The sequence below is a fragment of the Camelina sativa genome, chromosome 4 (genome assembly GCF_030686135.1).
Source record: "Camelina sativa cultivar CO46 ecotype springtype chromosome 4, ASM3068613v1".
In the NCBI taxonomy this organism is placed as follows: domain Eukaryota; kingdom Viridiplantae; phylum Streptophyta; class Magnoliopsida; order Brassicales; family Brassicaceae; genus Camelina; species Camelina sativa.
This window is the reverse complement of record NC_141883.1, coordinates 32,215,227-32,240,706: the sequence shown is the minus strand read 5'-3', so window position 1 is coordinate 32,240,706 and position 25,480 is coordinate 32,215,227. Positions and strand designations below refer to the sequence as shown.

Genomic DNA, 25,480 nt, shown 5'->3' with positions numbered 1-25,480 from the left:
AACGTTTTTGCCATCATGGAAGCACTTATTTTCATTTTCCTTTGATTATTAATAAATAAATAAAAGGCCCACAAGCCCGACAACTGCTTGGAATCCAACGGCTGGGATAAATAAAAGATCCAACGGTTTGAAACAGAGCCACGCCAAGTAAGAAGAGTAGAAAAAGAGGCCCAACAAGGCTTTTATATTTTTGAGTTGGCTGGCGTAAAAGAGCTTCTATCCACGAAGAAGTGGTCCCCACTCTACAAAAATGCGACTCACATGGATGTATCTACGTGTCGATCACATTGGAAGATTTAGAAAATATTGTCTGGTCTCTCTCTACTTTATGTATTGTTTAGACTTTAGACTAGTAGTAGTATTATTATTTTGGACTTTTGGTGTAGTACACAGGGAGACCAGAGAGCATAATACTAGTATGATTCTACTAACAAGGTTTTCGATGACGTAAATGTAAGAATCACGTCAGATTTAAATCTGGACCATCGAGCTCGTTCTTAACGACGGTGATGTATCATGATGCAGCTTCTACGCCGCCTCGAGCAAGAAATAAAAAACGTGTGTTTTATATAACTTTGAATCATCTGACGTGGCTATAAAATTTATAGTGGGGAAACAGAATTAATGGATTATTATTGTTATGTAATTGCTACGTGGGGACGACGGTCAGAAAAGGAGATTTAAATCCAACGGCTCAAACGTGTCTTCCCGACAAAATGACGTGTCCGTCTGTTAAGCGGATAGTCTTCCTTACGCATTTATGTGGGCCCTCCATGTGACGAGGACTCGATCCCTCTCCTCTCTAACCTGATTTTCCCTAATTACCCTTATGTCTTCACACTAATTCCTCGACGTACCCACTCACTCTGTAGCCTAGGCCAAGCCGCAATGTTTGAACTTTGAATTATCAACTTAAAAGCCTCTCTCTATGTTGTTCATTCTACGAACAATTTAATTAGCTTTAGCTTTAGCTTTACGACATCGTGAACGTAGTAGTCGGTCCAGAGCCCATATTAGAAGTCTAAACTCAATAGGCAATAGCTAAGCCCAATTTTATCTTGGACTACTTTTTTTTAAAACATATGTAGTCGTCAACAAGAGTAAATAGAAAAGTGAAAAATTCAAATCGAATTTACAGAGTGAGAGTGAGGTACTCTATAAACCTTACTTTTACTGATCCTTAAGCATATTATTATATAGAAAGACACTCGTGGTTAGAGCCTGCTACATAACGAGATATTACAACTTATATATGGGAGAATGATAGAAAGCGAGAGAGAGAGAGAGAGAGGGAACAGTCAGTGAAGGTCTGTGGAACGTTTAATGGTGAGCTCAGCTCTGAGATGGAGAATGCCATTGATGAAATGCGGACTGTCCTCTGCCATGAACGATGTCCACGGAATCCCAAAGAGGTTCCTGTAACCAACCGCTTTCCCCCCTGTGAATGTGTAGTTTCCTTTGTATTTGCTTGTAAATTCATCTCCTGCTTTTTTCTCTCTAGCCGCAAATTCGTAGTCCACACCAAAACTCACAGCTCCTTTCTCTTGCATCCCGAGGAATAGCCCAAAGCAGTGGAACGAGCTTTGCTGGTCCATGTTACAGTGCGCAGACAGGAAGAACCCTTGACCTCCCAAGTGGAAGGCCTGTGAATAGACTCTTCCCGAAGGGAATAACCCTGCGCATTCCTCTCGCTTCAAGTCCAGATACACTACACACTGCGGGCGAGGAAGCTCAAACTCCACCACTTTTACGGGTCTGTATTTGTATGCCCTCTCTATGAAACGGCGGTTCATGGTGTCCGATCCTTCACCTGCTAGGATGCGTTGCCTGTGTGGGGCTTCTGCTTTGAAGAAGAGCGCTTCCAATACTTGCTTTGATGCTACTTCATGCTCAAAATCGCTGCACGTGAGTACCTTTTTCAGCTTTCGACACGTCATGTATGGGAAGCGGATGTAGAGCGCAAGGCGTGAACCCAGAATCTCCCTACGATCTTCCAATGAGCTATACTGTCCCCTTGCCCATTTTAAGACAAAATCATAAACAGCATCTTCAGAAGCAATTTGGAGATCATCGCTCGATAGTATTGCCTCGATTCCAGCCAATGGTAAGCCCATAACCTCATCATGAAACCTGTACAAGATGGTGGTAACACATGAATACAAGAATTATATATACTACTCGACTAAATGCATTTCAAAACCACTGGAGAGTCATACTTGGTAATATCCTTGTAACGGGAGGCAAGGAACTGCTTTGCTGCATCGGTTAGAGGTTGGACTGCTTCAGCCATTAAAACACTAGAGGGGAGCTCGAGATAGAGCAGAGCGGAATCAGGAGTCATGGGCATATTGCGCAGTAGTCTACTACAATACCTCATGCAGGAAGCAACCTCAAACTTGTCAGCAGCCATAAGCACGTCTAATAAAGCAGGTGCTGTTGTGACACTTAGAGAGCTGCTATACATAAAGTTCAAAAGCTCCATCAAAGCACCTTCCTCTGCCATACACATAAAAGCATAGCATAAGAAATAAGCTAATAACGCTTCATGGATACAAAAATATCATATATACTAATCAAAGCCAGCAACTGAGTTAATACAAAAGGAATAAAGAATCCCAAAACAATAAGAGGCCAACAGAGAGTTAGTAGAGAATTGAAGCCAATAGGACGAGACTGACAAATAGCAGAAATGAACCAAAAGCCTGACTTGAATTGTCATACCTTGTGCACTAATTCTAAGAGTAACATGTCTTTGTTCTGATTCCCTCATTCCATTAGAAAACAGCTACAACAACAGGGTAAAAAGAAAAAAAAGAAGCAAAAGGATAGCATTACGAGCAAGAAAAAAACAAAACAGAGCAAAACAATTGGATAATAGAAGAAGAAAATGAAACGTTAAGAATAATACCTTATAGAAAAAAGGGCTTTTAGCAGCCAAGATAGGAGAACTAATATGCAATTCTTTAACTGTAACAACAGTAGAACAGTCAATACCCCAGTTTGGCTCACTAGATGCATCCTCATCACCTACATACAAAAACCATATTCATAAACAAAGCTATTTTGAATATTATAAAAACATGACAAAAATCGTAACCCAATCACTCGTACCTGATAGGGCCTCTTCCACCATTGCCTCACCTTCATCGTCAAGGTTATCACCACCACCAGGACAATCATCCATATCAGGTTGGTTGTTATCGGTTAAAATCTGCTCTTCCGCACATGCCACAATGTCTGAAACCGCAACTGGAAATGCGAATTCTTAAACATCAACCAAAATTCCAAAAGCCCTAAACCGAAGCAGAAGCATTTCAACCGATCAAATCATTCTAAAAAAAAAAAAAAACGTACCACCATTGTCTTTCTTGTTATCTTCTCTTCTCCGCTTACGATGACGAGCCCAATCGGCAATACTGGTACAGCCTTCAACATCAGACCTACAATCGGAAGGACCACCCAAGATCTCGATCCGGAGCAAACGGTCGGAGAAGTTACTGTCATTGAAAGCGAAACCAAAATCACCTTCGGAAGACGAGCCATGGCGAGAGAAATTGGAATCCATTTCGGTCTTAGGGTCGAATAGATCGGTGTTATTGGAACCTCTCATCATCCTCCTTTTCGAAAAACCCTCTTCTCCGTCTTCTCTCCGGCGAGAACCGAGTAGAAGAATCAGGAAAAGCAAAAACAAAATATCAAAATAAAAAGAAAGGGTCGAATTCGAAAAGGATTTGATTTTTTTTTTTTTTTTTTAGGAACGAAATAACTAAGAAACCCTTAAAAAGTCTCTCTCTCTCTCTTTTTTTTTGTTGCAAGTCCAGAAAAGAAAGGACAAGAGAAGAGCTGGTCGACGTTGAACGGTTATGGTTACAGGTCGGTGACGGATAAATTTAATGAAATGCCTAATTAAAGACAAAAGAGGTTCCTTTCAATTTTTTTTTTTTTTTTTATATCGGTTAGTTACAAATTTAGTTATCCGGTTCAGTCTTTTGATTTGTAATAAAACATTTTGGTTCTTTCCCGGTATTATGCCTAATTCGCATCGGTACGATTTTAATTTTGACTTACAACAGATTTGTTGGTTCGATTTAAAATAGCTTTTAGAAATCAGTTTATTAGTATTTTTGGGGAGATTTATGCAAATTTGGGATTTGTGATTCGTTGGAAAGCGTCAAATTTGGTAAAGAAGATAACTCTCGTTCAACAAACGGCAATGCCTTATGTCGTTAATTCATTAGTTGAGCGTTTTAAAAGACTTTGTTAATTAGAGTTTGACCGGGTGAAGCTTGGCGATGTATCTAAATAAAATATCTATCATATGATAAATATTGGACTATACGTTATATATATATTGTGACTGGGTAGATAGATAATTTGATACTATTTAATGTAACAACTACAATCAAACCAGCTATTATTTTCTTACGATCAAATTACGTAGAATTATTGATGTATTGTAAACAAGATACATTTATACATTGTCAGTTATGATTACTACGTGATCCCATCGATACAACTATATAATAAACACCATTCATAGTATCATATTTTGATAAATGTGTCGCTTCGATAGTTCGATGAGCATCAACCACAAACACCTGTAGATAAACATATCAAACTGAAAAGAAACCAAAAATCATTAGGGAAGGAAAAAAAACAATGTTCGAGACCCAAAACAGGAAGAATAAAAAGCCAGAAACATTTTTCAAGCACTGATCCAACTTTCATAGAAAGAAAAGAAAAAATATTTTGATATTCCATATTAATTTGCAAACCAAAAAAAAAAATCTCAAAGTCCAAATATATCTTTGGTAATTAAATTATGTAAATAGAAAGCTATATATTCTGTATAATAATACGAATACGACGAACAGAGAGGCTACTTAAAGAGAAGAAGAAAAGGAGCTCCCTTCAATCCAAACGAAGAGAAGAGAAGGATATATATATATATATATGTAGAGAAAACGAGAAAAATCTAAGAGCTCATGCAATCCTCTGAAAGGGCGTTTTCTTCAGGCTGTTGTTAACCTTCGCACTCTCTTTGAGGAATCCATGAACACTTAGATTCTGCTTTTTAGTTCCTTAAATCTTGTCCTCTTCGTTTTGGACGAAGAGAGCTCCTTTTCTTACACTTGAAAAAACAAACAATTAAACAAGTGTTTCAAAAAAAGTTTTGACATCTTTAATTTTACTATACAACGAACCAAAAAAATATCGTAAGAGTTCCTACTTCCTACAAAGAATATGTATTGGTGATGGTTTGAGATGACAATGTGAAGGGAACATATTGTATAAAGTGGTTTTATAGATGAAAAAGCATAAACCCTAGTCTACGATCATTTGGAAGATTATGGAACAAGTGTTTATTAAAAAAATGGAAAAGTATAGAAGAAAAATTGGCAGCAAATCCTATTGTCATTAATTAGAGAGATTGAACATAATCTTGTTGACTAGATTCTGTTTTAAGAGAGGGGATACGGTTAGGGTTGTAACGTTATTTGATAACTAAAAAATAAAATTAAATACATCATTAGTTGTAATTCTCGTAATAACAATTACAAATAGTTAACCCGTACTTTTGTAGTTGAAGGTTTTGAAGAACACAAATCGAAGAGAATCTCATAAAGGCAGGAAGAGTTTGGTCAAAACTCAAAAGGCTATTACCGACATATCTTTGACTTCTCTTCGATTTTTAGATGACTAAAAACAACTTTGAACTAATTGGTTGTGTCTATTTACGTTAGATTTATATTTCCAATTACAAATGACAAAAATAGTTGACCGGCATTGTGTTCGTTGCTATCTAATTGTTTAGATTTTTATTGCATGATAAAAAATATACAAATTTATACTATAGTTAACGGTTAACCAGAGGGAGTAGAGAGAGAGAGATAAAGATCTAAATGTAAACAATTAACAAACATTGACCGCAACTAAAAATAATTACTCCAACATGAGACAACTATCTACTGTAACTGGCTCATGCTTGAACCGGATCACTCGGACTCAACTCTGGTTTCAAAGAAGAACGTAAACGTCGACTCTCTACACGAGCTTCCATCAGCTTATCCTTGAGAGTGCGATGATTATCTTCTCTCACTGCCGCATTCACATTCCTCTGAAAAATCTTCGAGAAATTTCTAGACTTTGCTCGACGACTCTCATGATCATCAACGTTACTTGGACTACTCTCTGGATGAATCTTATCTCCTTCCGAAGACAGAGACAGATTAAGAAGTCGGCTTGAACTCTTCTTAAGCTGCAATTTGTTATCTCTTCTTGTTCGCTTCTCTAGCCCTTCTTCGAGTTCCTTTAAGCAAACCCTTTGATGCATCGAAACCGAATCATCTGGTTTTGCTCTCAAGCCACTTCCTTTACTTGAATGTGATCTACTCTTCTCCTTAGGTCGCATATATGTTTCAACGTATTTATCATCTTCTTCTAGCTTCATTTGTAATCTCTGGTCATTCCACACTTCTGCAATCTGCACGATTACTTTATCACTCACCGGTGACTTGTTCCCAATCCTTCTCACCTTATCTTCATAATCTTTAACTGCTTTTGCAAACTCATCGCAGAGATTTTCCACAAGAACACGTTCCTGTCTCTCTTTTTCAAGATCTTTCAATGCCTTTGATAAACAATGCTTCGCTTCACAAAGCTCTCGTGTTAGCTTCCGATGCAAAGTCTCTGACTGCTTTCTGAATTTTCTCTCATCATCTAAGTCCTTCTTCATCGACCGAAACACATCTTTGACCTCTTCTTCTTCTTCTTCCTTTTCCTTCCTCCCTCGCCTATCGCTTTGCTTTTCTCGTTGTTGTACCTCTTTGATCTCGGCTCTACATTCATCCAACTCCATCTTTAGAGCTCTAACCAAAAACATATTAGCAGTATTCTGTTCCTCGAGACTCCATATCCGGTTTAGCACTTTGAGAAGCTTTGTAGACGAACCCAAACCATAGCTCGCAGACTTAACCACTGAAGAACCTGTCTGACTAAACGCTGGTTTAGGCACCACAACCTACAAAATACATTAAAGCCACGAAGACACACAAATCCAGCTCAACAACACAAGAAGATTGCAAAAAGTCATTTCCTCAATTACATTTAGAGTGAAGAAAAGAGCAAAAGCATTGATTTTTTTCACCTCCAATGAACTGCTGCTGCTGAAACTTGCAGGAGAGGTTGGTTGCAACAGATGGCCATTTCTACGGACCAGTCTATGATCATCAGTTGCTACAATTTGCCTCCTCAGACTACCTCTGCTCGGTGGCTGCAAATTCAAAACTCAGTATATAAAAAAGGTTCCTTTCTTCCACACATAACGTTTCAAGCCAAGGGAAAACAACTTAAGGACCATGAGATTTGTCCGGTGAAATTTGGCATAGTTCGATAAATTTTTCCTCATAAAGAACAAAACTTTGAGAGGAATGAGAATTTAGCAGTTAGATATACTCAAGACTCACCATAAAGATCACAACTTTACGATCTAAACACACAAGAAGACCAGACTAAAACCCTACATAAACCCGAATTGTTCACCTGATGATCGTGAAGTGGTCTACCGGAAGGTGATTCCACATCTGAATCCCGTCGTCGACACCGTCTCAACCCAATTCTTTGCCTGAATTGTTCAGTTTCCCACAAATCGGCGCACAGTTTCCTGACAGAAACCTCCGGATTCGCCAAAAACTCCTTGGTCTCGCCGACTCGCGGCGGCGGCGGGGAAAACTCGAGGCGCCACGTGGGTGGAGGAGTAGAGGGACCAGCTCTCCTACTAGTAAAGCCCGTAAAACTTCGTCTAAGCTTTGGCTCCATTTCTCCTTGTTCGCATTCTCTCTCCATCTCTCTTACTTTGGCTCTGTTTCTCTTTCTCTCAGACCCTTTTCAACTGTAGAAGATTGTCTTTTCTTCTTCTTCTTCTTCTGAGGCTGTAGTAGTGGTGTTTTTGTTGTCTCTTTGTGTGACTTGAGTCTACAGTTGTGTCTCAACTCTCTTCGAGTCGTCTCTCTCTGTTTCTATCTTCTTTTCCTTAAATATTCTCAGATCACACTCTCTATCTATGGCTTTATCCTTAAAATTGTCCATCTTTCTTTATCATTTATACCAAAACCTCAAAAACGTGATTAGTACTTAGCATGATTGTAATTCATACTAATTATATAATGTACTTTTCTTCCTTTTGATATCGTAAAATATAGTAATATTACACGTAACACAATATCCAAAGCCTATTACAACACACTCTGCCCCGACAAAGAATACGAGTTCACTCTGACTTTTTCTTCTTCCCAACAAAGCCATAGATTTTTATTTACTGCAAGGGGAAATATATCTCTCTCACTCAGATACACTTCAGAGTCAGAGAGACAGAGGATGCGTGTGAATTACTATATAAATATGTGAACATCTCTTTTTCACCTTTTACAAGTTTCCTTTTTATCCGATTGATGTTTTCCAACTTGTCTATTGGATCTCAATAGTTAAGGTACTGCGGTAAAAAAGTTCCGTTGGCCGCAATGAGAGTGGTCAATTAGATACTATATAAGTGAACACAAATGATAGTAAGTTTATGCAATCTCAGTGGTTCGATTACTGGAACGGGCACAAAAACGATTTTTGAATGTGTGAATACAAACGAGTGTTTGATGCGTTTTAGAAATTCCGAACATATCCAAAGCAAAGCCTAGATTAGTTAAAGATGAAATGAATTTCTAATAGCATAAGGATATTAATTGTTGATGGATACTATGTGCAAGTGGGTGAATTAGTTTACTTATCCTAGTAAATTTGGGGATTGAGAGTAGGCTAATAGAGTCATTATGAGGTTAAATGAGGAGTTAATTAAAAGAATTAAATATGAATCATTCGTATCAGCAACAACCATGCTTGAAAGATTCCTGGTCCATTCAATGCTAGTCTACAACTACTGCAAGGCTTATTATGACCAACACTGACACCACTCACTTTTTATTCAACCATAGATTGGGTGAGAATGAGATTAGATCATTACTTCATATATATTTCTCTAGCACTGCACATGTTGGGAGGAACATTAGTTGTTGTTGTAATGAGAAAAAAGCACATAAGAAAACATCAGAGAGATTATGGAGATTAGTGTAAATGGCGTTGGGACGTGAAAACGGGACCACAAGAGATGAATATTTGGCGGCTAATAGACAACCTAACGTGACGATGAGAAAGAAGAAAACGAAGAGTGAGTTATGGCATGAAAAGCATGACTATGTCCGCACGAACCACACGTACTCATTGTCTTTCTCCTTGTACATATTTGAAAAAGCAAAAAAATTAAATTTCTAGTTTGTGGTCCAACTTTGGTATAAAATTTAAAACCCATTCTCATTACTCATAATTCATAATCATGTGTGTATAGTGTAGATGGTGAACCTCACGTAGAGCATTTTAAAAACTCACTTAATCTTTTGAACCTAACTCAAATTTTGACATGTAATTTCGTTGTAAGAAAATAAATTAACAGTAATGGCGAAAGATATAGATAAATTAACAATATGAACATCTGAAATGCGTAATGGGCCCATTACTATATAGGCCTAAAATATAACGGGCCTTAAGAAACAAAAAAAATTCAGTAGAAGATAGAGATCGACTCTCGTCAGGCAATTTTTCACGTTTCCTTTACTTTCTCGGATGGAGATGGATACAACATGAGAAATTGAGACATACTATCAAGGTTTCTGGTTTGACAAAAAAAAAAAAAAAAATCAAGGTTTCTGGATGTTACAGTACGGCATCGATCGAACTTGCGGACATTGGTTTGGTTGCACGACGTCGAACCTGTGTCCTCTTTTTACGTGACAGTTTCTTCTCAAGGCTTTTGACCCGACCGGTTAATTTCGATATGACTTCAAGTTGTTCTCTGCCTGCCTTAACCAACGTCTCCATCGTTTCCTTGAATCGCTTGTTCTCCTCCATCAGCCTTTTGGTTTCTTCTGATATCTCATGTTCAGCGGCTTCTGTTTCCGGAGGCTGTTCCTTAGCGACTCCTGTCTCTAGAGGCTGAGGCTGGTCTTTTACAACGACTCCCGTCTCGGGAGACTCTTCTCCCACAACAACTGTCTCTGGAGACTCTTCTCTCACAATGACTTCTGTCTTAGGAGACTGTTGTATTTCATCTTGTGGCTCAGAAGTCTCTTGGCCTATGCCTTTGGAGTTATCCGGCAAGTGGTAAACGTCATTCTCCTCATGGCTCGCTCTTTCAGGTTCCACTGCAGTCACTTGCGTTTCATGTGTATATGATGATGAATCTTGTGAAAGAAGCTGCGTTTCATCGTCAATCACTCCAACAGGTAGCTCTGAGAGTTCGACATCTTTCTCTGGAGGCAATACCGTATCATTATCTTCCTTTCTGTCTTCTTTCTCCGTTTCGTTGGCCTCGGCTTCAGAGGCTTCGCTAGCAATATCTGGGTCCTGTGTAGAGCTTGTTCCAAGAGTTTCTTCTACCACTTGTGGCAATTCTTTTAGTGGCTCTTCTAAACTCTCCACCACGGGTTTGTTTTCCTCGATATTGATAAGTGTCATTCGATTTCCATCAGCTAACAATGGATTAACTGGTAGAACTATCTCACCCTCTCCCATTTTCTCTGGGATGGGAGTCGAGGAAGCAGCCGTCTCATTTTCAGTAGTTTGCTTAGGATCCGTTGCCAAGGTTTCAAACAATCCAGATCCCTCTTCTGCTTCATCCTTTGGTTGCTCATCTGTTCTATACAAGACCCTCATAGAATGATCATCGGGAGACAGAACATGAACCTTCTCTGTATTTGAGTCGGATACCATTTTGTTCTCCTCTGCGAGCTGGGAGTGCTCCAAGTTCATTGAAGAGTCACAAGGCTGAGAGTTAATTAACAATTGTTCGTTTACAACCTCTTTCTTCACAATGGTGCTGCTATTTTTCACAGAGTCAAGCTTCTCTTGAATGCCAGAGAGCTCTCGGGCCAAAGATTTTCTGTAGTCTCTTATTCTGGGATGCAAGCCCTGCAGGATAACATACGTATGACAAAAATGTCAGCAACAATTTTACACAACAGTACATTCTTGAGAACTATTTCGTCCAGCCAATGAAATCCCTAACCCAACAGAAGATTATTAGTCTTTCATGTATTACCTGGACAGCATCCACTTTTAATAGAAGGTTCATCACCATTTCTCCTAGAACTACAATCTCCTTCTCTTCAATGTGCTGATCAGTAGAAACTTCAAGCGCCTGAATACGATGTTTAACATCACCCATCTGCTCGCGAATAGTGGCTATCTCCTTCAATTTCTTAATTGGCTTCCATCTTCTCACATCATATCCGCGGTACCAAGTTTGGATAATTCTAGCAGCCTCTTCTTGTGTGAAGGTCTTCTTTGGAGGCTGTTCTCTATTCTCCTTAGTTTCACAAGGTTTAACAATCTCACAGTTTGATCTTTCTTGCAAATTAGGATTGCTCTCAACTATTTCTTCTTCTGTTCCTACTGCATGTACGCTTCCCTCAGGCATCTTCAATTCTTTGTTTGCCTCTTCACATTTCACATTACAAGCTTCAGGAACAGTCCTTGATTCAGCCTTCTTCGAGCGCAGTGAGGACATGTCCTTAGTCTCCTCTGACGTTATAGATTCTTCCTTCTGTTTAGGAGGACTTAGTGATTTGGAACCACCATTTCTTTTCTTCGGCAACGGGTCAACGCGCAGACAAACCGGAGGCAACCTGGATGCTTTTGGGGACGACGACGACTGCTTTTTTTCTGTGTTCTTAACTGGCTCATTCTTCGCAATCGTTTTGGTCGGCTCTGTTGGTTTTGGTAGATGGCTTTCTGATAGTTTCACGGGGATATTTCTTGGTTCCTGTAGATGGTTCTGCACTGGGATATTTCTTACAGAACTCTTCTCCTCCGCATCTGAGAGAACATTGCTCTCAAAGTTCCCTTCTTCGCCTTCTTTTTGGTTTGTCTGACCTGCACTTCCACGGTGATCAAAGGGGCAAGACTCAAAGTTAAGCCCTTTATTACCACTCTCCTTACTCTCAGAAGCTTCAACATCTTCCCATTTCCCATAAGATGGTATCCAAAATCTAGGATAAGGAAGCTGTCCAGGTTCTTCCTTGTTCTTCTGGGTCTGCCCTTCCTTCACATCTTGACCCTGAAATAAGGAATTCAACTTGCTCATATCAAATGGGCACTTCACAGTTTTCCCATTCTGCATATTTTTCATGTCTTCATTACTACTCTCAGAAGCATCAACGTCATCCAGTTTCCCACGAGATGGAATCCAAGAAGTAGGATACTGAAGCTGTCCCGACTCTTCCTCGTTCTTCTGGATCTGCGCTTCCTTCATATCTTGACCCTGCAATAAGGATCTCAACTTGCTGATATCGAATGGGAGTTCGACGGGTTTCCTATTCTGCTGCACCTTTTTCCTGTCTTGATTCTGTACCAAGGACTTCATGGCGCTCTCGTCAAATGGAAAACAACCATTCCAAGACTTAGGGATTTTTTTCTGTATCGTCATATTCTCAGGAGCTTTAACCTCAGCAGGAGGCTGGTCATGATTCCTTGACCCAAGAGAGTTTCCATGCTCTTGATTCCTAGCATACTCATGAGGAATCCATATAATTGGGTAAGGGCAGTTGGTTGAGCGAACAGGAAGTACGGCTTCTCCTTGGTCTCCTTTTTCAATCTCGGGCTCATGCTCTTCGATCACAACACCTCTGCCATTCTTCGGATTACACATCTGGGGAGAACATTTCCCACAGTGATAATCAGCTGGCTTCCCAGCCACATCCTTGTCAGGATCATACCACGCTTGCTGATAAACAACTGGAAATGGTGGATGAAGGTAACAAGGAGGAGTGTAAGCCCCGTGATGAGGATGGAACCCGGAATGGTTCATGCAGCATTGATGATACGGTACTTGTGGGGGATAACAAGGAGGCCAGTAAGCATTGTATGCAGGAAAGTTGCCGTGAACGCAGCTTCCATGACAAGGCGGTGGAGCATCCTGCTGAGAGCTATTCCCAAACCCTTGACAATAGTATCCTTGTGGTCTCATTTGACATGGTTGTGATGAGTCCATGTACACAGGCATCATTTCCGATCAACTCCAGCAAACCAATTCCGGTACAACTGCAGCAAATACCCAACCGACAAATTTATTAGAAGACGAAAGACAAAAAGTTTTCTGATTCAATCTGCATTCCCAAAACACATATACTATCAGCAACCCGTGGAATCAAATCACAACATGACCTAAACACCAAATTCGCTCAAATCTACTAACACTAGCTCAGCATTCTATATATCAAAAAATTTCGGAATTATAAGAACAGTGACATAAATATGGATTCTCATAGCCAATTCTTAAACTAAGAATCAATAAGGAAAAGCGAAGAATCTTACAGATTAACAAGGATCAAAATATCCACCAATTAGGTTCCCAAATTCTGATGATGACTCAATCTCTCAAAGCTCTCGCTCTCTCCCCAAACCAAAATTGAAGATTTCTTTTTTTTTTTTTCGGTTGCAGTAACTTTATTTTTTTCTTCTATGGATAATGAAAAATCTAAAGACATTTCTGGATTTATAGAAAGAAGAAGAACATTTGGAGGGAAGAAATATTTCTTCTGCTCTCCAGATCATTCTCGCATAACCCACTACTTTGAAAATTCTGGAATTTTCTCTTCGTTTCGAGAGTGTGATATTATAAGTTAGATATGTTTCTGAACTACATTACTTAGTTTAGTGGGCCACATTAATGGCCACTTTAATTAGGCCCATTTTGATCGGGCTTATATTTGGGTCGTATGTTGAGGGTTAAATATGTAAAATTGTGTTCGTCTTCACTGCAGGCCTCCGTTCTCTGAGACCTTCTTTCTGAAAACAATTCGTAACCCGCTCCGCCTCCGCCGACTCGACCTCGCATCACCCTATTCAGCTTCCTGTTCTCTCTGCTTCGTTCTAGGGTTTTTTTGTTACTCTTTTGATTCAAATATGGGAAGGGCAAAGAAAGCTCAAAAGTTTGCTGTCATGAAGAAGCTGATTACACACAAAGCTTTGAAGCAGTGAGTAAACGATTTCTTCTTCCTTCAAATTTTATCCCTTTTTCTTTTAAGTTTAAGAATTTATTAATGATGTTTTGTTTTCTTTCTTCAGTTACAAGGAAGAGGTTTTGAATCCAAACAAGAAAGACCTCACGGAGCTTCCGAGAAACGTGTAAGCTTACCCTTACCTCTTTTTTTTTTTTTTTTTTTTTTTTTGCTTTCTTTCGTTGCCAAGTTGTAATTTATTGGGGTTCCTTCAAAATTTGATTTTGGCTTTGATTTTGGATCAGTCCGAGTGTTCCTGCTGGGCTATTCTTTTCTTACAACGCTACTTTGGTTCCTCCTTACCGGGTTTTGGTGGATACTAACTTCATCAACTTCTCTATCCAGAATAAGGTCGGTGTACATCTTCTATTGCATTTCTCTACCACAGAGCTATGAACAGATTCTTTATTATAAAAAAAAAAATAACCATCTTTACAGAGTTATTGTCTCTGCATTGACCTGATTGGATTCTCACTAAGGTTCTTTTGGTATCCTTTTTTTGTGTTGCTCTGGTGTATCTATAGATCGATCTTGAGAAGGGAATGAGAGACTGTCTGTACGCAAACTGTGAGTTACTTATACTTTGTTTGTTTATAGGTATGCAATTTTGTCTCTTTTGTTAACCTTCAATCGTTTCTGGTTTAAAGGCACTCCTTGTATCACGGACTGCGTCATGGCTGAGTTAGAGAAGTTAGGTCAGAAGTATCGTGTAGCTCTAAGGTAACACTTCCTAAAGAAGTGCCTAGTTTCAGTAGTATTTCACCACCATGGATTTATTTTCGTGGATTACTTATTGGTTACTGTAATATTTGGTAGGATTGCGAAAGATCCTCGCTTTGAAAGATTACCTTGTGTACACAAAGGGACATATGCTGATGACTGTCTCGTTGACAGAGTTACTCAGGTAATGCTTCGTTCCTGGCTTGTTGAACTTTGTATATAAGACTCTGTAAGGATGTGCGATGTTCTAGTCTCATTGTTCTTTCTATTTTTTGTATGTTTGTGTGATATTCTTTTCTTACAACGTACAGCATAAGTGCTTCATAGTGGCTACATGTGATAGAGATTTAAAGCGAAGGATTCGAAAGGTAAAGATAGTCTATTGTATCAGTGCTTTTGTTTATGTCCATGGCTGAACTCTTCGGATATATTATTAACTTCAATTTTTGTTCGTTTGCAGATTCCTGGTGTGCCGATCATGTATGTGACACAACGCAAGTACTCAATAGAGAAGTTACCTGAAGCTACACTTGGTGGAGGTATGTTGATTCCGCCTGGGACATCTGAATCTCCTGTACTTTGGTATTAGCCTATGTGAATTATAGAATTTGTAACCTTTGGCTGTTTTTTTTGGTGCAGCTCCAAGACAGTGATAATTGAATAGAGACGTTTATGGATTCCAGGAAGCTCTGAAGCGTGAGTTAGTAGTATTGATTTCAGCTATGAGTCCAAAGATTTGGAAACGCAGTATTGTGTTAAGAGATCTTAAGCCATTTTTGTTCTCAGTGTTGGCTTATCTGTTGTTAATTTGATACAAGCTTGATTAACTTAATAGAAATCTTTATTATGCTTAAATCGATTACACAGTTTTGTTAACGACAGATCATAATCATGTCTTGCTGGATTTCGTACATTGATGTGGTCAACTGGTGAGTAAGATAATTACATGAAAATTAACATGTTACTAAGATTAAAAAACGTTGAGATTAAAGTTTCCTTCTCAGTACAAAGAGTTGGTGTTTTCACGAGACGTAACCAGCTTTGAGCTTTGGTGTTTTCTGTTTGACGAAGAACGCGGAAAGAACACTCTTTGTCCGGACAGGAGCTTGAATGATCTCTAGTCGTTGGTTGTTGTCAAGTGACTTGTGTGCTGCCAGAAGTTTGGGAACCTCCAAATCCTGAGGAAACCACAAACTTGTCTTATCAAAACCGTAGACGTATCTCATTTAATAGAATACAACTCTTTAATAGCCGAATTAAGCCAATTAACTACTCGATTCATGGGACATTCCCATTTGTTCTATGTATAATTGTAAACTCTTAAGATTTACCTTATGGGCAACACGTATGCCTGCTTTGTGACAGTGGATACTGCAGTAACACCTGAGACCTGAGAACCAGCCAAAGGCTTCTTGTTTATAATGTTGTCTTCATCACCTGCATGAGTTTCAATGTATATCATCAATCTCACTGCATCATGAGTAATAACTGAAGAAATGCTATGCTTGATTCTTCTTCAACTCCCTGTTTCTCGTACCTATTAGATGGAAAACTCCAGATGTCTTTGTGAAAGCTTTTGAATCTTTGGAGCTGCGCAATAAATATGTATTAGTTTTGTCTAGTTATCAAGAACGCGAGAAACAGTAGTAAGGCCTTTGTGGGCTCACCTTGGTGCAACAGTAGGGTAGCTTTGGTCTCTGAGCCTAAATGCTAGGAGAGTGATTTCGATGCAGGGGCATCTAAGTGAGTGAAACCAAGCATTACTAAAATTGTTTGATAGTTGACAGCTTATATAAACTAATAAAGCTCAGAGAGGAGGACATGGCACCTGAAGGTTGAAGAGACGGGATATATCTTGGTAATGATTCTGTCTTGTGTCAGTTCGTCTGAGAGGACTAAAGTGTACCCGCTTGTTAACAGAATCAAAAAAATCCAGAGTAAAAAAAGGATTCAGAATTCAATAGCGATTAACAGAATCTTCTTGACAACAGGCAAGAAAAACTCTTACTTTGATGCAATGGAATAACTGCTAATAGCTGCTTGCTGTCTAAGACCTTCTTTGTCGATATATGTCCGGCATGTAAGCCGTTGCTGATGATAAGAAGATACAAAAAAAAAAAAAAAAAAAAAAAGATAATAAAATAAAAAAAACAGTTTCAAGGTGATCAACAGCATTAACTAGAGCCTTCAAATTGTTCAATACCTTAAACAACAAGGTAATGTAATAAAGAAAATATGAAGAACAAAATTATATAGTTTTTTAGATAGTTTTTTCACCCAATAATCTAAAAACTGAACTCGAAGATGAAGTAGCCCGCTAATAAGTCCAACCGGCTTTAGGGGTACAATAAACAAGCCGAGCTGATGCTGAAATCCTAGGCATAGCTTCTAGCTCCATTTGACACTCTTTGAGATCGCATGTTTCTAAGAAGGACATCTCCACTGTCTTTAAACATTTTGAGTTAGCGAGAATGTATTTCATCAGTTGTTTCTCATCTTCTTTTTCTTCATAGTATAACCACTGAACAATCTCTAGATGAGACGATAAGCATTGGGGAATAGTACTCGGCTGGTTCCAGGAACATGGGGGACACCCCTGATACACCATTACAGTATTTCCTTTTTTAATATACATTTATTAAAATTCATCAAAACTAGTTTAAGGGATGATGGCACTTACCGTGGTGTGGATCGCAAGAGTTTTCAGTTTAGAAAATTTCTGAAGCAAACACATAAGTGGTTCCAACCAATATACTGATAAGTGGTACTTATTAGAAGAGTTTCAATTGTTATTATACCGATCACATTACTAGTAAGTAGTAACTCGATTCTTATGAAACCTAAACCGTCTAAATAAACTCCTAGTTCGGGGTTCAAGTTCAACCATTTAAAAAGGAGTACCTCCACGCTGGCAGTCTCAGATTTCTGAACCTTTTCAAAATTTTGAGGTGGATATCTTGATCCAGTGGTTTTTGAACCTCGGATACAAGGTTGATTAACTAACTTACTCGATAGAAATCTTTATTATGCTTAAATTGATTACACAGTTATTGTTAACGACAGACCAATTGCTGGACTTGGTACGTTGATGTGGTGAAACTGGTGATTAAGATTACATGAAAATCAACATGTTATCAAGATAAAAGACACGTGATATAATAAGATTGAAGTTTCCGTCTCAGTACAAAGAGTTGGTGTTTTCACGAGACATAACCAGCTTTGAGCTTTGGTGTTTTCTGTTTGACGAAGAACGCGGAAAGAACACTCTTTGTCCGGACAGGAGCTTGAATGATCTCTCGTCGTTGGTTGTTGTCAAGTGACTTGTGTGCTGCCACAAGTTTGGGAACCTCCAAATCCTGAAGAAACCACAAACTTGTCTTATCAAAACCGTAGACGTTCTCATTTAATACAGCTCTTTAATTTAATCTGTTGCCGAATTAAGCCAATTAACTACTTGATACATGCAACATTTGTTCTATGTATAATTGTAAACTCTTAAGATTTACCTTATGGGCAACACCGTATGCCTGCTTTGTGACGGTGGATACTGCAGGAACACCTGAGACCTGAGAACCAGCCAAAGGCTTCTTGTTTGTATTGTTTTCTTCATCACCTGCATGAGTTTCAATGTATATCATCAATCTCACTGGATCATCATGAGTTATAATTGAAGAAATGCTATGCTTGATCCTTCTTCAACTCCCTGTTTCTCGTACCTAATAGATGAAAAACTCCAGATGTCTTTGTGAAAGCTTTTGAATCTTTGGAGCTGCACAATAAATAAGTATTAGTTGTGTCTAGTTATCAAGAACGCGAGAAACAGTAGTAAGGCTTTTGTGAAATCACCTTGGCGCAACTGTGGATGTTCCTTTTAGGGTAGACTTGGTCTCTGAGCCTAAATGCCAGGAGAGTGATTTTGATGCAGGGGCATCTAAGTGAGTGAAACCAAGCATTACTAAAATTGTTTGATATTTGACTACTTATATAATGAACTAATAAGCTCAAAGGGGAGGACATGGCACCTGAAGGTTGAAGACGGGATATAGCTTGGTAATGATTCTGTCTTGTGTCAGTTCGTCTGAGAGGACTAAAGTGTACCCGCTTGTTAACAGAATCTATAACAAAATCCATAGAAAACAGAATTCAATACCAATTAACAGAATCTTCTTGACAACAGCCAAGAGAAACACTTACTGGGTAGAATGTAATGCTTGTGATGCAATGGGATAACTGCTAATAGCTGTTGCTGTCTAAGACCTTCTTTGTCGATATATGTCCGGCATGTAAGCAGTTGCTGATGATACAAAAAAACCTTAAGGGAGAGAATGTTTACAAAAGATAAATATAAGATCAATAAAGAAGTGTGTTGCTAGCCTACCTGGCTAACACAAGAAGCTCTCAACACCATAGTTGAAATGTCTGAATTTTGCTGATCAAATAGATCAGTAAGCTTGGAAGCAACAGTTCCAAGGTGATCAACAGCATTAATTAAAGCCTTGACTGTGTAGTCCTTCAAATTGTCCAATACCCTAACAAAAAGGAGGTAATGAAATGAGAAAATATGAAGAACAAAATCAGACAAATCTATACAAATAGTAGAATTAAAGATGGTTACATTTGCTTCTGCTCGCTATGAAGGTAAGATTTTTCACAGTAATCAGCAGCTGAGTAAAGCTGAGGCCTCAAGTTCTTGAGCTCCTATTACATAAAAGGTAAAGAGTAAAATTAAATAACAGTGAAAGCCAAAAAAAAAAAAAAAAAGCATCCAAACAAATCAGAAGTTTCTATGTCTAGTCGTCGTCTCCAGGTAAAACAAACTCTGGATCACAAAAGCTATATAAAAAAAAAAAAAGAAATCATAAGTCAAGGTATTTGTCTTAATAAACCCAAGAACTAATACTGACCCCAGATGCAAATCTTGAAGAAACATTGATACACTAACCGACAATCATTAACTAAATTGGTCCCATTATTAATCAAAACAAATTTACAGCCAACAACAAAGACTTTAGTTTTTTTTTTTTTATAACCAAGGACTCCAAAAACGTGTATATTCTAGAACGATATCATGGATCTGGGCTCAACCAAACCAAGTTATTGTGATCGTACATCGTAGCTGTTTAATTTATTGGAGAATCTAATTACTCCAAAAAAAAAAAATACAGAGAGAAGGAGGAAGAAGGAACCTGCAATGCCTTAACGAAGCTCTTGCTGCGTTCCATGGAGACCTCGTCGAAGGTCATTGCCGAATTATCCGTTCCCGATATCTCCGTTTCCATTTAGTTTTTTTTTTTTTTCCTTCCTCTGTTTCTTAAAACTTGTGGGATCACAATCACAGGGAATGAATAATTTGTGTAGAAACTACGGCTTTGTGAATTTGGGATTTACTGTAACAATGTTTGTTGGGGATTTGATTGGTGATGTAAGGTTTAGCTTTATGGTGAGATGGCTAAGCTAACTTGACAGAGAAAGAAAGAGAAAGAGAGAGAGAGAGAAGAGAGAAGAGAATAGGAAAGACGGTGAGTGAAGTAGAAGCGATTCCAAATTTCCAAGGACTCAAATTGCCATTTTTCTTTTGCTTTCAGAGTTAATTTAAAAAACAAAAAAAAGTAGTAGTAATTTACTACTGTAGAAAACGACTTCGGGAAAGACGCACTGTGTTTTTTTAAAATAAAAATATTCATATTAATTATTATGACTTTAAAAAGAAAAGAAAAAAAACTCTAGTTTGTAGTTTCCGTTTCATTTGAAAGCTAATTAATTAATTTTAAAAACACTGGATTGGTTTCGAATAACAACAATTAATACAGCATAGTTGAATAAAAATAAATATATTTGTCGAGTATACATTAAAAATAATACTCTACTAGACAGACAGGTAAGAAATTCACATGTCTTGTATTTGCTGCTTTAATTGGGGTTGTTGATATTTAATAAATGTTTTGTGCTGAGATTCTTAGAGCATGGGCATTGGTGAGGGACAAATTTTGGTCCCTCAAATATAATAATTTTATTTTCAGAATTTCTTAAGTTTGGTATGAGCATTGGTGTCCCTCAAAATTGGTCCCCTGAAAAAATAATAATATTTTAATTTAAAAAAATTAGTTAGTTAAATGAATAAGTAAAAACATATTAAAGTTTTAATTATAATTAAAAATATAACATTGACATTAAAAACATAAGAAAATTACAAAGTTACAAAAACTTGAAAAAAAAACAGAATATACAATAAACTATTAAAAGTAAAAAACCTAAACCATACAAACATCAAAAATAAAAACAAACTTTTTTCTTCTGCATAGAATTTTTTTTATTAATCTTCATTATCTGTAAGATGTCCAAAGTTAGTTCAAATATGTTCAATCAAATCTTTTTTTAACTGGTCATGGACTTGTTTATCCCGCATATTTGTTCGACGAGTAATCGTACTGCTCATATTTGAACCCAAACTGGCGGCACCGACGGTATATGTTTGATCCACATCTTCTCCGTGTTGAAATTCAGAAACAATGTTTCGGAAACTGTATGTCTCTCGTTCATCCTCGACAATCATATTATGGAGTATTATGCATGCTCTCATAATATTTGCTATTTTGTATTTATCCCATAAAGGAGATGGATTTTTAACAATGGCGAATCTAGCTTGCAGGACTCCAAAGGCACGCTCAACATCTTTCCGCACAGCTTCTTGTTTTTTAGAGAATAGAGAATTTTTCATACCTTGTGGAAGCCGTATAGATTGTATTAAAGTGGCCCATTTTGGATAAATACCATCCGTGAGATAGTACCCCAAATTGTACTCCCTTCCATTGACAAAGAAGTTGACCTCCGGAGCTTTACCGTTATGAACGTCATCAAAAACATTTGATCGATCCAGAATATTAAGATCATTCATAGTACCTGGAGCTCCAAAAAAAGCATGCCATATCCAGAGGTCATAGGAAGCTACCGCCTCCAACACGATTGTAGGTTTTCCGGTTGATCGTGAATACATCCCTTTCCAAGCTGTTGGACAATTCTTCCACCCCCAATGCATACAGTCAATGCTCCCAACCATCCCGGGAAATCCACGTTTTTCATTTTCATAGAGTAGTCTTTCTAGGTCGTCTGGTCTGGGACGTCTTAGATATTCATCGCCAAACAAGTTGATTATTGCAGCGGTAAACTCGTGCAAACATTTTCGAGTTGTTGAAGCACCAATTCGTACATACTCGTCAACTGTGTCGGACGCAGTACCATATGCCAATTGACGAATTGCTGCAGTACATTTTTGTATAGGTGATAGACTAGCCCGTCCGGTTGCATCCTGGGATTGATGGAAATACTCGACTTCAGTAGAGAGATGTTGCATAATACGCATGAACAATGGCCTGTGCATGCGAAACCGGCGACGAAATAAATAGTCCGGGTATGTTGGAGTATCACTGAAATAATCATTCCAAAGATTATTATGGCCTTCTTCCCGGTTTCTCTCAATAAAAATCCGTTTCTTTGGCTCGACTGGTTCTTGAATGATAGTAGAATTTTCTAGAAAATTATCAAAATAAGCATCAAAATAACCATCAAAATCATCGACACCATCTCTTTGGTAGTGGTAATGGTTTGATGAAGATGACATTTTTTCAAGGAAAAAGTGAAAAGATCTTAGTTTGAGTATAGAGAAAGAGTATAGAAAAAGAGTAAACTCGTGCAAAGATATGGTTTTGCATCATGTAGAAAGGAAGAATATATAGAGTAAATGAAATGAGAATATATGTGATACCCGTGATTGTTTAATTTACTAGCATGTGACACATCTAAACAAATGACTATTTTGCTTGTGAGTATTGATGAATGACTATACAAAAAAACCTGGCATACAAGATTATACGTTCAGAAAATAGTCACGGGTAATGATAGGCATACAAGCGTACAAACAAGTAGGGATACAAGTTCAGAACCAGTTGTATTTAGACATCACCACAATTACCAGTAAAGCAACAACAAAAACTGTTGAGAAAACCATCATTTCAAAACAATTACTAAACTTATTTCTGCTCTTCCCTAGATCAAACACTATTTTCTCTAACTGGGCTATTTTCTGCTCGGTTTCATTGCGGATGTGTGAGTCGTAGTCACTGTCGAATGCAATGCTATCTACCTTCTCCGTCAGCAGTTCACATTGTCTGCTCAGTTCTCTCATCTCCTCCATGACTGCTGCATCCCACCACTTGTGAATATGCATCTCTCCATCATCAACATTCCAACATGTGAAGAACCTCCATGAACATATAAAACATCGCAAATCAATACAACCACAGGTTAAAACATTGGAAATCACTTAATAATATGGCAATGTTAAACCACTTACCTTCTGTTCTCGCTTGAGGATAGAATAGGCTCACCACCACAGTAGGATACCTTGGGGAATCCGAACTCAACCTCAGGTTGGGGAGGGTATTGAGTCGCCTGAGTATCGAGTAAGTTACTCTCAGCCTCTATTTCCCTCTGCTCAGTGTCATGCGAATATATAACATACTCCTCTAAGGAATCAGGCTGAGAGTAGCTGTAGTCATGGCCCATCGGATACTAAACCTGGAAACACATACATTTAACAAAAAGAACACATAATTTACATTTAACAAAAAGAACACATAATTTATAGATAACAAAGAGAACACATACATTTATAGATAACAAAGAGAACACATACGTTTATAGATAACAAAGAGAACACAAAATTTAACACTGAAACAGAAATTCAAACTTAATCTACTAAATTAGGAAATACAAAGTTGCTTCTTAAGTCAATACATCAATTTGCAAAATACTGTGCCACTATCTTATCCTTTATAAGTTGATCAGCTGCACTAAGTGGCTCCGGTTTGGCAAGAAGTGTGTCTAGTATGCCAAGCTTCTGTAGCTTCTCCTTTTCAGCCATATCCACCCTCTTGACTTCCCACATGCTCGTGTACTCAGCAAGAGCCTTTCCCTGAGAGTTCTTCCTGTCAGCCTTTGCAGTCTTGATACCTTGAGGCCTTATCTCAGAGTCTTGTTCAGTGTGGGTTGCCTCAGATTGATCAGCTGCACCAACTGGTTTCCTCTTTGTTCTGACTGAAGGTGAGGGGGTGTTAATCGCGTTTTGGTTAAGGAATTTCTGCTCAAACCTTAACAAACACCAGCAATGCTCCATTGTAAACTTCGTCTTATAGTCAGAGAAGTAGATGTCGTGAGCCACCTTCAGCACATCGTTCTCAGAGTGTCCACTATTGTTGGATCTCTCTGCAGCTGCATAAGCCCCGCAGAACTTGTTTGTGGACTCATTGATCTTGAACCATCTCTGCTTACAGTTGATGTTCACACCCTGTTCACCATTGGCTATCGCATGAGGAGACTCTGCGTAGTATTTTTGAACCCTTTGCCAAAAGCTTACTCCCTTTTGTTGATTTGCAATGATCGGGTCCTTTGAAGTGTTCAGCCACGCACTTATTAGTATTTCATCGTCAGCCGGATTCCATTTCTTCCTATCCTTCTTGACAGGTGTCTCTTGAGAAAGAGGTTCATCATGGGATTGTTGAGAGCTCCAAGTAGGTATTTCATAAGCACCGTCTTGGTTAAGAGCTTCTCCTTGACTGTTGAGAAGCTCTAAATAACTAGAAGACGACTGACAGAATGTATTGTAAGAAGTCATAGGAAGACGAGTTTAAGATGATGAGAAAAAGAGTGTACGAAAGAGGAAAAGAGTGTACCAAAGAGGAAAAGAGTTTAAGAAGATGAGAAAAAAAGTGTACCAAAGAGGAAAAGAGTTTAAGAAGATGAGGAAAAGAGTGTAGCATAGAGAAATAGAAGTTTAAGATGAGGAACATAAGTCGTTCTCAAAGAAAACGACTTGGAAGATGAAAGATACAGAAGATACATAGAAGATGATGGAGAAAAATTGAAGGCTGGTTGGTGTTTAAAAGAGCACATCGTTCTCAAGTAATAACTTAACAATCATAATGACCTATCCACCAACTACCTAAGTCTAATCACAATTTATGACAACTTATAAAAAACCAAAGCATTATACTAGCAAGCTGTTCACCACTAATATTCGCTCCCTTTTATCAGACTTCAATCATCAACTACACTATCCTTTATACTAGCAAGCTGTTTACCAATCATATTAACTTGTTTATCAAATCAATTTATGATACCACAACAAAGACCACAACAAAGACCACTACAAACACCACTACAGAAACCACTAAAAAAACCACTACAGAGACAACAACAACGACCACTACAAAGACAACCACAGCAATTACAAAACCGAGTCCACCAAACAACAATATATGGACATGTCTGTAGCTAAATGAATCGATTATTTACCTCTTACTCGATGATTGTTGCTACTGCCTCCCGTTATGTGTGGCTTTCTCCAGGTGACGCTGAGGAAACTCATGAAAAACAAACAATTGCAAGGTTATACTCGATTTAGCATAAAAGAATCCACATAATCAATACAAACTGACAACAATCTTAACAGACAAAGCCATAAACTCGGACAATCAACTAGCTAAACCCATAAACATAAACCAAAAACCTAATTATAACAAAAAAATTGACACACTCAACCATCGATACCAAAAAAATAATCCAATACCCTAAATCGAAACAAAAATCAGAGAGATCATATA

At 38.2% G+C, this 25,480-nt stretch overlaps 7 protein-coding genes and 1 pseudogene across 10 annotated transcripts; 1 reads left to right on the top strand and 7 right to left on the bottom strand.

Moving 5' to 3' along the window:
- Positions 1–1,105: 1,105 nt before the first annotated feature.
- LOC104783200 (BTB/POZ domain-containing protein At2g46260) lies at positions 1,106–3,923 on the bottom strand. Of its 2 annotated transcripts, none has more exons than XM_010508322.3 (6): positions 3,355–3,923; positions 3,112–3,249; positions 2,909–3,027; positions 2,722–2,785; positions 2,217–2,496; positions 1,106–2,130 (listed from the first exon to the last, which is right to left on the bottom strand). In XM_010508322.3, exons 1-6 carry the CDS (start codon positions 3,611–3,613, stop codon positions 1,299–1,301), a joined length of 1,692 nt encoding a protein of 563 aa, XP_010506624.1. In that variant the 5' UTR covers positions 3,614–3,923; the 3' UTR covers positions 1,106–1,298. The 2 variants fall into 2 exon arrangements, with proteins under 2 accessions (XP_010506624.1, XP_010506625.1); XM_010508323.3 differs by having other exon boundaries at positions 3,112–3,237; positions 3,355–3,882.
- A 1,873-nt stretch (positions 3,924–5,796) lies between these two features.
- On the bottom strand, positions 5,797–8,124 carry LOC104783199 (uncharacterized). Its single transcript, XM_010508321.3, has 3 exons — positions 7,543–8,124; positions 7,148–7,273; positions 5,797–7,021 (listed from the first exon to the last, which is right to left on the bottom strand). Exons 1-3 carry the CDS (start codon positions 7,843–7,845, stop codon positions 5,981–5,983), a joined length of 1,470 nt encoding a protein of 489 aa, XP_010506623.2. The 5' UTR covers positions 7,846–8,124; the 3' UTR covers positions 5,797–5,980.
- Positions 8,125–9,633: 1,509 nt separating this feature from the next.
- On the bottom strand, positions 9,634–13,728 carry LOC104783198 (BAG family molecular chaperone regulator 6). Its single transcript, XM_087512093.1, has 3 exons — positions 13,417–13,728; positions 11,144–13,143; positions 9,634–11,013 (listed from the first exon to the last, which is right to left on the bottom strand). Exons 2-3 carry the CDS (start codon positions 13,106–13,108, stop codon positions 9,760–9,762), a joined length of 3,219 nt encoding a protein of 1,072 aa, XP_087368219.1. The 5' UTR covers positions 13,109–13,143; positions 13,417–13,728; the 3' UTR covers positions 9,634–9,759.
- A 139-nt stretch (positions 13,729–13,867) lies between these two features.
- On the top strand, positions 13,868–15,677 carry LOC104784441 (uncharacterized). Of its 2 annotated transcripts, XM_087512094.1 has the most exons (9): positions 13,868–14,078; positions 14,170–14,229; positions 14,348–14,453; positions 14,627–14,669; positions 14,750–14,822; positions 14,919–15,006; positions 15,134–15,190; positions 15,283–15,361; positions 15,462–15,677. In XM_087512094.1, the coding sequence occupies exons 1-9, from the start codon at positions 14,008–14,010 to the stop codon at positions 15,473–15,475; spliced, it is 591 nt and encodes a 196-aa protein (XP_087368220.1). In that variant the 5' UTR covers positions 13,868–14,007; the 3' UTR covers positions 15,476–15,677. The 2 variants fall into 2 exon arrangements, with proteins under 2 accessions (XP_087368220.1, XP_087368221.1); XM_087512095.1 differs by lacking the exon at positions 15,462–15,677 and having other exon boundaries at positions 13,943–14,078; positions 15,134–15,328.
- A 77-nt stretch (positions 15,678–15,754) lies between these two features.
- On the bottom strand, positions 15,755–17,430 carry LOC104784440 (protein ABIL1-like; annotated as a pseudogene).
- Positions 17,431–17,817: 387 nt separating this feature from the next.
- LOC109124672 (protein ABIL1) lies at positions 17,818–20,597 on the bottom strand. Of its 2 annotated transcripts, none has more exons than XM_010508317.3 (9): positions 20,009–20,597; positions 19,438–19,520; positions 19,201–19,351; positions 19,017–19,116; positions 18,845–18,937; positions 18,669–18,753; positions 18,539–18,591; positions 18,329–18,435; positions 17,818–18,178 (listed from the first exon to the last, which is right to left on the bottom strand). In XM_010508317.3, exons 1-9 carry the CDS (start codon positions 20,099–20,101, stop codon positions 18,023–18,025), a joined length of 921 nt encoding a protein of 306 aa, XP_010506619.1. In that variant the 5' UTR covers positions 20,102–20,597; the 3' UTR covers positions 17,818–18,022. The 2 variants fall into 2 exon arrangements, with proteins under 2 accessions (XP_010506619.1, XP_010506621.1); XM_010508319.3 differs by having other exon boundaries at positions 18,669–18,717; positions 20,009–20,416.
- Positions 20,598–22,755: 2,158 nt separating this feature from the next.
- Positions 22,756–23,392, bottom strand: LOC147946410 (uncharacterized). Its single transcript, XM_087509603.1, has 2 exons — positions 23,173–23,392; positions 22,756–23,080 (listed from the first exon to the last, which is right to left on the bottom strand). Exons 1-2 carry the CDS (start codon positions 23,382–23,384, stop codon positions 22,756–22,758), a joined length of 537 nt encoding a protein of 178 aa, XP_087365729.1. The 5' UTR covers positions 23,385–23,392.
- Positions 23,393–23,616: 224 nt separating this feature from the next.
- On the bottom strand, positions 23,617–24,541 carry LOC104784438 (glutathione S-transferase T3-like). Its single transcript, XM_087509611.1, has 2 exons — positions 23,872–24,541; positions 23,617–23,730 (listed from the first exon to the last, which is right to left on the bottom strand). The coding sequence occupies exons 1-2, from the start codon at positions 24,490–24,492 to the stop codon at positions 23,617–23,619; spliced, it is 735 nt and encodes a 244-aa protein (XP_087365737.1). The 5' UTR covers positions 24,493–24,541.
- Between the last annotated feature and the right edge of the window lie 939 nt (positions 24,542–25,480).

Coding starts and splice junctions, on each gene's coding strand:
- LOC147946410 (XM_087509603.1), bottom strand. CDS start 23,384: ATGGGCCATGACTACAGCTACTCTCAGCCTGATTCCTTAGAGGAGTAT. Junction 23,081..23,172: donor TCCTCAAGCGAGAACAGAAG/GTAAGTGGTTTA, acceptor ATGTTCATGGAG/GTTCTTCACATGTTGGAATG.
- LOC109124672 (XM_010508317.3), bottom strand. CDS start 20,101: ATGGAAACGGAGATATCGGGAACGGATAATTCGGCAATGACCTTCGAC. Junction 18,436..18,538: donor TGGAGTTTTTCATCTATTAG/GTACGAGAAACA, acceptor AAACTCATGCAG/GTGATGAAGAAAACAATACA. Junction 18,179..18,328: donor CATACGGTGTTGCCCATAAG/GTAAATCTTAAG, acceptor TGGTTTCTTCAG/GATTTGGAGGTTCCCAAACT.
- LOC104783200 (XM_010508322.3), bottom strand. CDS start 3,613: ATGATGAGAGGTTCCAATAACACCGATCTATTCGACCCTAAGACCGAA. Junction 2,497..2,721: donor TCTTAGAATTAGTGCACAAG/GTATGACAATTC, acceptor TGTGTATGGCAG/AGGAAGGTGCTTTGATGGAG. Junction 2,131..2,216: donor CGTTACAAGGATATTACCAA/GTATGACTCTCC, acceptor CATCTTGTACAG/GTTTCATGATGAGGTTATGG.
- LOC104783199 (XM_010508321.3), bottom strand. CDS start 7,845: ATGGAGAGAGAATGCGAACAAGGAGAAATGGAGCCAAAGCTTAGACGA. Junction 7,274..7,542: donor GACCACTTCACGATCATCAG/GTGAACAATTCG, acceptor TTGAATTTGCAG/CCACCGAGCAGAGGTAGTCT. Junction 7,022..7,147: donor GCAGCAGCAGTTCATTGGAG/GTGAAAAAAATC, acceptor TGTATTTTGTAG/GTTGTGGTGCCTAAACCAGC.
- LOC104784441 (XM_087512094.1), top strand. CDS start 14,008: ATGGGAAGGGCAAAGAAAGCTCAAAAGTTTGCTGTCATGAAGAAGCTG. Junction 14,670..14,749: donor AGACTGTCTGTACGCAAACT/GTGAGTTACTTA, acceptor TCTGGTTTAAAG/GCACTCCTTGTATCACGGAC. Junction 14,823..14,918: donor AAGTATCGTGTAGCTCTAAG/GTAACACTTCCT, acceptor AATATTTGGTAG/GATTGCGAAAGATCCTCGCT.
- LOC104784438 (XM_087509611.1), bottom strand. CDS start 24,492: ATGACTTCTTACAATACATTCTGTCAGTCGTCTTCTAGTTATTTAGAG. Junction 23,731..23,871: donor GTGCAGCTGATCAATCTGAG/GCAACCCACACT, acceptor ATGGCTGAAAAG/GAGAAGCTACAGAAGCTTGG.
- LOC104783198 (XM_087512093.1), bottom strand. CDS start 13,108: ATGATGCCTGTGTACATGGACTCATCACAACCATGTCAAATGAGACCA. Junction 11,014..11,143: donor TAAAAGTGGATGCTGTCCAG/GTAATACATGAA, acceptor GTTATCCTGCAG/GGCTTGCATCCCAGAATAAG.